A 9,880-nucleotide genomic window follows, 5' to 3' on the forward strand; every position below is an offset into this window, starting at 1 on the left:
CTGTCCACACGCCACGGCTCAATCCACTATCCGTGCAACACCTAAATCGGTACCCTCGCACCATAAAAAAATATTAATCAAATACCAAATGTCACCAAATACACGTGGGAGTCCACCCACACATGGAAATCCATCCATTAATGACTAGTAAAAATACTCGTGCATCTCCATCAAATAATAAATGAGCATGACTATCATCCATCAAATAACATGAATCATAACAATCTCATAACAGGCACCCTTGATGGAGATAGACTGTCTATGGGGACGACCTCAGGGACCTTGAGGATGCCATGGATAGTTACTCGGTGTGGATGATATCACTTATCTCTCATGTGTGGATTCATTATCAATATTCAATGATAATTATGATGATCTTGATAATAATTATGATTATCAATATTCAATGATAATTATGATGATTTTGATGATCATGTTTCTACTTTGGATATACATATTGATGCAATGGATCCCTTTGATTGTTCGAGAGGTGCTACATAAGACAATGCCATTGATTCACATTTGATCTTTTGCATGATACCAACCTCGAGTTATGTTCATTTGGCTTCTATGATTGTTGGCATGGCTCTATGTCCTTTGGAGCCAACACATTTCTCTTTGGATGCATTCTATGCCACTTGGGGTGTATGGAATTTAATTATGTGGCACGTCATTCAAATACACAGGCGACACATTTTGGTTTTGGCCTACACGATGATTCATTTGTGCCATGGCCATTTGGCATTCTAGCCATGAGTTATAGCTTCATTTGGTGTGGATACCTTGGATGCTCGATTCACACTATGGTTTAGTGGATGGCGGGTGAGATTTCCCTTCGACCCAAGAGCTATTACTACATCAGATCAAGAGTCCCTATGTATACTGCAACTATCCATTTGACCCATGAGGATATTTGGCTAGCTTTGTCATCAAAGATGCTTTCTTACTTACACTTCACATTTGATCCAAGTTTATTTGGAGCCATTGTTTTGGAGTTTATATGGTTTGAACGCCCATTTGATCCAGGTGGTTACATGATTAGCCTCATCTTCGACGGCATTCCACTTAATCCTAGGGATCATGTGACTTTGGCATCGACATTGTGCAACTCATGTTTTTGGCATCCATTTCCTTCGACTTCGACACCTAGTTATGGTCAATTTTTTCAGCTTTTAGCCTCTTGTATATGTTGTTTGGGCACAACCACCCTTTGATTTCCAGGACGAAATCATTGTAACAGAGGATGGTTATGTAGGGCATCTCTCTCTCTCTCTCTCTCTCTCTCTCTCTCGCTCGCTTTTGTCTGGAGACGAAGGGCATAGTTTACTCTTTCTTGCACTCATGTGACCAGTAAAAAGTTAATGCAAATCTGTCGATAGATCCTCTCTGCAAACAGTGCAAGCTCCAACCCACACCCACCCAACACACACACACACACACATATATATATATATATTATATATAAAGGCACACATACATATATATATATATATATATATATATATATATATATATATATATATATATAGATATATACACGTGTATATTTATATATATATACATACACACACACACACACACATACATACATACACACACATATATATATATATATTATATACACAGACACACATACATATATATATATTATATACATAGACACACATACATATATATATAGATATATACACGTGTATATTTGTATATATTTATATATATATATATACCCACACACATACATACATATATATATATATATATATAGATACACACACACACACACACACACACACATATACATATATATACTCTCTCTCTCATTTCGTACTTTCATGCGGAAACACATACAACATGCAAGGAGGTTGCTTGTGTATCTCACTCTCTCTTGCAAATGAGGTTCTACTGCTTGCATCTTTTCCTCTCTTGTGCTATTCCAAATGAGGTTCTCCTATTTGCGTCTTTCTCTCTCTCACTATTATAAATGAGGTTCTTTTTGGCTTAACCGGATAACCTCTATCTTCCTCAACGTGTTACACAACTCAGATGTAGGGCATGTCTCTCTCTTGCTTTGTCTGGAGACTAAGGGCATAGTTTACTCTTTCTTACACTCATGACCAGTAAAAAGTTAATGCAAATCTGTCGATAGATCCGCTCTGCAAACAATGTAAGCTCCAACCCACACCCACCCAACACTTGTGGGGAGGTAAGGCTGCAAAAATTGTAGATGGAAGACGTCCCACCATGTCTAGTGGGGTGAAGGAATTCAACGTGAACTTCACTCTGTGAATTTTTTTTCCCTCTAGAATTAGCCGTGTTGAACGAAACCCTCGCAACCGTACTAAACTATTGAAATTTGCAAGTGTTTGTAGGTGCTCGCTATTTTCCTGCTAAAAGGTGTTACTAAATTTGTAACATTTCATTGCGCTGCAATCCCTCTAGCCACTGGGTGGGACGCGACTCTTAACCAACTTAATCTTGAAACTCGAGTCTCCATCAATGCCCATTAATAGATCATCCTCTTCAAAGCCTACATGTTCTCCTTAGTGCTTCGTGGGCAGACTGATCCTTGGGAAGGTACCAGGCAGCCAAGCCATATGGCACTTTCCCTATAAGATATTATAGATAGGTGGGGCACTCATGCAGAGGCAAGAGGCTACATAGTCCAGGAATCCGTTAGAAAAGGTAAAGGATCTCGCTTATAAAAATCTATCCCGCCCAACTTGGTGAATGGCCCTACTTGTGTCCTAAGACCCTCTACAGTGTAAAGCCCCTTAGATTCCTCTCTTGATTTTGATTGGTTGATGTGCTAGTAGTTAGTAAAAGCAGTACGGTTGTAACTGGAAGGATATAATTAACGGGTCGTACCGGGAAAGATTCCACGCGCGTGCTGCGTGCGCATCTCCTCCTCTTCTTCTTCCAGCAATGGCGTGGCAACGAGACAGACCTGTAGCCTCTTCTGCTTGACGCTGCTGCCCTCGTCGTCGCCACACCTCCAATGCCCATATTCTCTCTCTCTCTCTCTCTCTCTCTCTCTCTCTAACGAAGTACCGCCTGCCCCCTTCTTCCTCACCACGACAAGCCCGCCCTTTTGCCCCACACAGGCTCTAAGTTAGCTATCTCCTGCAACAGCCGCTAGTTGCATCCTTACTTTCAGGCTTCTTCTCGTGCGGTAGTGCACCTCGTTCGTACAAGAGAGTTTTCGCTCTCTCACCACTATAGCTACCCATCGCCCCCTCCCACCGCCCTTAATTAGTTCGCGCTTCTTAGGCCCTCCAGCAGAACTCTCGCTCTGCACCATCAGACCTCACCACGATGGGCATTTCTTCGACGTTCGCTAAGCTCAGGGCTTCGACACAAGCAAGATCTGACTTCATGCACTCAAGGATCTTTCCGAATGGGTACCCTAGTAAACTCTTTTTCTCATCACATTAGGTGTCAAACTCCCCTTGTGTTCTTCCTGATTCACAAAAAATGGAATCTCCTATAGGCTTAATAAGTTCTTTCCTGAACCCAACAACTTGGATAGAATCTCCTCTAAGGATTGCATAGAATCTTCTCTAAGCTTTCGGAAAGAATCTTCTCTGAACTTGGCAGGAAAGCAATCCAACAATTCAAAGAAATCCTGCTTTTGTTCCACCCTCTTTCCTCCAAGTAATTTTTACTCCAAGGCTCTTTCTTTTGTGTGTGTGTGTGTGTGTGTGTGTGTGTGTGTGTGTGTGAGAGAGAGAGAGAGAGAGAGAGAGAAACAGAGCTTATGTTCATCTCTATTCTACACACCCAACTCACTGTTCTTTCATAAGAACTTATTATTTACCAGTACAATTGAATCAAATCATTTCAATTGCACTTCTGAAATGAGAAGGTCAAAATGTAACCTGATGTTACTTTCATCTTTCTCAGCAACGATCGAGTAAATTTTGGTGCACTTTTAAGTGTAGTATTGGATCCCCTTGCAATTATTTCTGTTGATTACATAGCCATGAGTTTATCTTGATTACCTTGAGATTTCTTATTCGCAGGATGCATCTTACGCATGGTTATTGCAAGCTATATCGAGTGAACTTCAAGAGTGCAAGCCAATTCTGCTACCTTGTTCTATTGACCTTGTGCATTCCTTTGTTAGTGAGCGGTGACGATCCAAAAGAGCACATAGAGAAGTGGGACTCTTTGTTTATGTCAGCAAAGCTGGATGGACATTCATCACCCTGTATTATCTTGGAAAACTTAATAAGAGAGGATAAAAAAGAACGACCAACAACCAGGGCTCAGGTATCTAATACTACACCAATCATTCAGGATAATCAGGAAATCACTCTTTTTGCAAAAGAATGGAGAAAGAGCAATCCTACAGATGACAGTGCCAAAGAAATGCTAGACTTACCACAACGTGGCTTTGTGGAAGAGTCACTGAATGTTGTAAGTGTGCCTCACATTTTGGAGTGGGGCCATCAATCACTCTTTACTCCTTCACAAAGATCTTTGACCATTGTAAACACATCTAGTTTGTGTGCATTCCAACCCTACAGCACGAACTCTGATTTGTATATAACAAGGTTCCAGGAGCTTATCCTACCACCTGGGGGGATGATGGCTATCCATGTCATCTTCCTGCCCACAGATGTGGATCTTGTGGAAGGCCTGCTCTTGCTTCGGACTAGTGCAGGCAGAATTTCTATACACATGCAAGGTTAGGGTGTTGCACCTTCTTACCAGCTGCAACCATTTTTATATCTGAATGGCATAGGTGAAAATGTCTTGATAGAGGAATTAAAAAAGTGGACTAATGGTTCACAACATAGCTATTTGCATGCATATGACAAAAAAGAAGGAAAGTTACATACAGGGATAAACCCGCACCTGGACAATTTCAGAAATCAGACTGTGTACAGATTTGGTCCAGATTATAACTAATAAATGTTGCAACACAGGTATCTCCTATCCAGATGTTCCTCTCCACGAAGGAATCCCCTTGTTCCATCTGAATCAAACTTTCCAGCCTACAGTTCCACTTCAAGTTTCCAAAGTGAGTATCACCTTTTGCAATTTGTGGTATCCTAAACAATTACATCCTTAAAAGCCTTGATTCCTTTGCATGATAGATACCTCAAGGCATTTCAGAGTCAAATCAATATTAAACAAAATGGGTCATTGTAACTTTGAGAAGTGGACTGAGAATTGCAAAACCTGACAACTATGCTCATTCTTTGACAATGCTACACCTGAGAACCACAAGGGGGTTGTTTGGAGAGAATTAAATGTCAGTCAAATCACAAACATTGATGATCAAAGCGGCCAATGCCCCTGATTCGACTTGAGAAACTTTGATGATCAAGGCTCCCAATGTCTCTGAGTCAACTTGAGAGGTGTTGTTGAGTGCTTGTCAAGGATGAAGGTGGAGACAGCACACTGGACATGCAGTGCACAGGTAGGGTGGTCTCAAGTTGTCGTTGAGTGCTTGTCAAGGATGAAGGTGGAGACAGCACACTGGACATGCTTGAGTAACTTTGATGATCAAGGCTCCCAATGTCCCTGATTGAACTTGAGAGGTGTCATTGAGCGCTTGTCAAGGATGAAGGTGGAGACAGACACTGGACATGCAGTGCACAGGTGGGGTGGTCTCAAGTTGTCGTTGATGAGTGCTTGTCAAGGATGAAGGTGGAGACAGCACGTTGGACATGCACTGTGCAGGTAAAATGACCACCCTGCCCACATGCATGCTGCATGCGTTAAGACGCAATCCCCCTCTCCTGTAAAGCCCCCAGGCTAGCAGACCCTGCGATTAAGCATTAACAAAAAAGAAAAACACACATAGACTCAGGCATCTAGCTCACGGCCCAAACGTAGAGCCATTCAGGCTCACCCCCAAGCACACGGTGGTATTAGCATCAAAGACATAGCCCCACGTGCAAAGTCCGTGGCATCCCATACTACCAGAACACACCCATTGGGGATGTAAGCACAGAGTAGTCTCAAGGCCTCGAATCTAGGTATGAGGAGCTCTCTCACAAACTGACTCATAAAGTCACTTATATAGGCCTCCTATAAACTACAAGCCAAATATAGCACGTCTCATAATAGCTACTTACCCTGCCTTGCCCATAGGCTATGGTTAACCTAACCTGAAGGTCTTAACCCTCGTTAGCCTTGGGACGTAACATACTTCCCCCCTAAAGAAGTATTGATGTCCTCAGCAATAAATCCGGGGAAGCGACTCTTTAGACTACACTGACTCCCATGTAGCCTCGACCTCTGACTGTCCTTTCCATTTGATCAAGTACTCTGAATAGATGGTATGCCGAGACCGTCTAGTACATTGATCTAGAACCAACTCACGTTCCATTGGAATACACCTATAAATGTCCTGGAGAGTAGGGATCTCCTCTACTGGCACAATCTCATCACCTTCACACCCAGACGTTCCATTAAACGATTGATGTGAAACACAAGGTGAATCTTGATTCCAAGAGGTAGTGCTAACCGGTAAGCCACATCACTAATCTTCTTTGCGATCTCGTAAGACCCACATGCCCTCATGTAAGACTTTTGGGTCCATCATTGGTTGGCGTAATACTGAGTGTGATCCTGAGCACTCTTTACGCTTTCCCTTGCAACTTTCAGCATATCCTGCATATCATGCAAACCAGCGGCCACGTGCTTAATATTGTTATAAGCAAACTCAATCTGTGGAAGATACCGTCCCACTCGGACTCTCTTGGAGACATACACCCTCAACATATCCTCCATAGTCTGATTCGTCTGACCATCCAACTCGGGATGATCTGAAGATGGAATGCTGAAGCGTGTTTCCAATTTGGAAAACATTGATTACCAAAATTGTGCAATGAATTTGGGATCCGGTCACTAACAATCTCCTCAGGCAATCATACAATTGCTCCACGAAGAGCTAAGCCAACTCGTGACTCTTCACCAACGACTTCGTAGGGATAAATCTAGCCATCTTTGTCAATGGGACAATGACAACCCAGATTGAGCCATGGCCCCTACTCGTCTAGGGTAATCCAACTACAAAATCCATCGTGACACTTTGCCGGTTGTTCTGAGGAATTCGCAAACGATGCACTTACCATCCCCCCCCCACCCCCCACCCCCCCCCCCCCCCTCGGCAGCTCTAAGCTTTTCAGCCTTATTAAGCTAGCACTGGCTACACTTACGTACATAATCCTCAACAAAGGATTTCATCCATAGCCAATGGGAATTCCAACCAACCAAGGCCAAGGTTCTATGTATGCCCAGGTGCCCCACACTAGTGCGGCATGGCACTCATGTAGTATCAAAGTTTCGACGTCTAGATCGCTAGGCACACAAACCTTCCCATCCTTGAATAGTAATCCACCTCTAATGGAATACTTTTCCGATATCTTTCCCTCAATAGCACTCATCAAAGTGTTTGGAATACTCGGATCTCATGGGCTGCAAAGGAATACTTTTCCAATATCTTTCCCTCAATAGCACTCATCGAAGTGTTTGGAATACTCGGATCTCATGGGCTGCAACCGACCAGGTTTAATTGCCAAATTCGACCAAAATGGAAATCATGTTGGCAACGCCCTTTAAGAGCTAGATAGAAGTCACTTGTTATCTCAATAAAATAGATAGCATTGACCTCAGGGATTTTGGTGAGGGCATCAACAACCCAATTAGTCGCTCCCTTACAGTAACAGATCTCAAAGTAAAACTCCCGCATTAGGTTAACCCATCTAGCTTCACGACCCTTCAGGTCCAGTTGATCACAAATATTCTTCAACGTGTGGTGATCTGTCCATACAACAAATCAAGGCGCATATAAATAGTGTCTCCAAATTTTCATTGCCTGGATAACAACCAAAATCTCCTTTTCGTGGGTAGGATACCTCATCTGTGCATCTAAAAGCTTCTTGCTTTCAAAGGTTATGGATCTCCCAGCCTGGAACAAGGCAGCACCTATTGCATAATCACTGGCATCTATTTCAACCACAAAAGGTTTATTAGAATCCACAACTTGCAACATAGGTGTTGAGGTGACAAGCTCCTTCAGTGCTCTGAAACACCGATCTAACTTGTCACTCCAAACCACCGGAGGACTTATTTTGCCCTTCTTGTTTCTCATCCCCTTTAAAAGTTGAGTCAAAGGGGTAGTAATTCTGACATAAGCCTCGATGCCCTCCTTGCTTCTCACCCCCTTTAAAAGTTGAGTCCAAGGGGTAGCAATTCTGACATAAGCCTTGATGAAACTCCTGAAAAGCTAGTGAAACCAAGAAATTATTTCACCTACCTAATCAGCCATTCCAAGACCTATCAAACCTTATCTGGATCAATCCTCGCACCATCAACAAAGATGATGTGACCAAGATACAAGAGCTCCTGCTTGAAGAAATCACACTTGTACTCCTTCGCATACAACTTTTCTCGTTTAAATATCTAAGACGACTCTAAGATGTTGTATGTGCTCTTTCAATGACCTACTATAAATCAGTATGTGCTCTTTCAATGACCTACTATAAATCAGTATGTCATCCAAGAAGACAACAATCCACTTTCCCAACAAATCCTTTATCATTTGCTGAAAAGTAGCATAAGCATTGGTCAACCCATAAGGTAGGACCAAAAACTCGTAGTGGCCATAGCACGTCTGAAAGGCAATCTTAGGCATGTCCTCGGATTTAATCCTTATTTGTTGATAGCTTGATCGTAAATTAATTTTTGTGAAATACTTAGCACCTTGAAGACGATCTACCAGGTCATCCATCCTCGGCAAAGGATACGTGTTCTTGACAGTGTATCACATGCACTATGCACTCAGTGCATGGTGACAAACTGGCTCATCATCAGCAATGCAACATTTGTACATTATTAGAACCTAGTAGGATCATATTTGTCGTACGCCGTGACCCCATTGTACATCCTCAGTCCAGGATAAGTCAAGCACGAGCTATGTAGGTCATTCCTCAGCCTTAGCAGGTCAGTCAGTCAGTCAGTCAAGTCCCTTAACCCACTTGGAGAGAATCATTCATGCATGTAGAGTTAGTAGAAGCCTAGGGTTTGCATCAGAAAGCACTCTGCATCCTACATAATAGCGCAGTCCGCAGCAGCATCAACCACCGTCATTCGCAGTCAACCAAACTTCAGTAAGTATGATGGTAAGTGTGATCATTCATCAGTTAATCGATTTATTCATGAGTTTAATGCTCATTTTCCATTAGCTAGGATCACAGACCCACAAGATAAAGTCCACTTAGCGGCTCCCCATCTCACTGGTGAGGCAATCACTTGGTGGCAGCATTGGTCTAGTATTCATACAGACCAGGCCACAGGTGTCACAGCCTTTGACTGGGACATCTTTGTCCATGACCTGAAGACCAGATTTCTCCCGCCCAAGTACATGACCGGTCTGAAAGATGAGTTCTATGTACTCAGATAGAACGGATTCCCAGTGCTTCAGTTTTCTGGAAAGATTATTACTTTAGCACAGCAGTTAGGGCTATCTGCGCAGGCCAAGATGGAGCAATTCATTCGTGGATTGGATCCTTACATTCGGTTCACAGTTCGTAACTTTGAACCAAGTACATATGACCGGGCTCTGACTCTCGCTCAGAATGAAGAAATAAAGATGAACGGAGGCAAGCCCAAGCAGTCATCACAGTCCAGTACCAAACCCCAAGAGGGGAAGGGTAATTCGTCTTCTAAAGACACTAAGACAGACACCAGTCCTAGCTCTAGTTCAGGGGGTAAGGAATCCAAGCCTAAGAAAACCCCTGAGGAAAAGGCTAAAGCAGGCATTACTAGAGGCTATCTTCCTCCAGAGAAGCAGACAGTATCAGTCAGAAAATCGATGTTTTTTCTGTCATACCACTGGGCAGACCACAGCATTAGCAAAATCAAG

At 42.8% G+C, this 9,880-nt stretch overlaps 1 protein-coding gene across 2 annotated transcripts; it reads left to right on the plus strand.

Moving 5' to 3' along the window:
• The first annotated feature begins 2,878 nt into the window (after positions 1-2,878).
• Positions 2,879-5,144, plus strand: LOC147610371 (uncharacterized). 2 transcript variants are annotated; one of them, XR_015264051.1, is made up of 3 exons: positions 2,879-3,651; positions 4,020-4,687; positions 4,929-5,144. XR_015264051.1 is itself a non-coding variant. In XM_086786367.1 (3 exons), the coding sequence occupies exons 1-3, from the start codon at positions 3,313-3,315 to the stop codon at positions 5,072-5,074; spliced, it is 900 nt and encodes a 299-aa protein (XP_086642493.1). In that variant the 5' UTR covers positions 2,879-3,312; the 3' UTR covers positions 5,075-5,144. The 2 variants fall into 2 exon arrangements, 1 of the variants encoding a protein (XP_086642493.1); XM_086786367.1 differs by having other exon boundaries at positions 2,879-3,398.
• Positions 5,145-9,880: the final 4,736 nt, after the last annotated feature.

Source organism: Cibotium barometz, chromosome 49 (genome assembly GCF_041138505.1).
Source record: "Cibotium barometz isolate CiBa-2024 chromosome 49, ASM4113850v1, whole genome shotgun sequence".
NCBI classification, from domain to species: domain Eukaryota; kingdom Viridiplantae; phylum Streptophyta; class Polypodiopsida; order Cyatheales; family Cibotiaceae; genus Cibotium; species Cibotium barometz.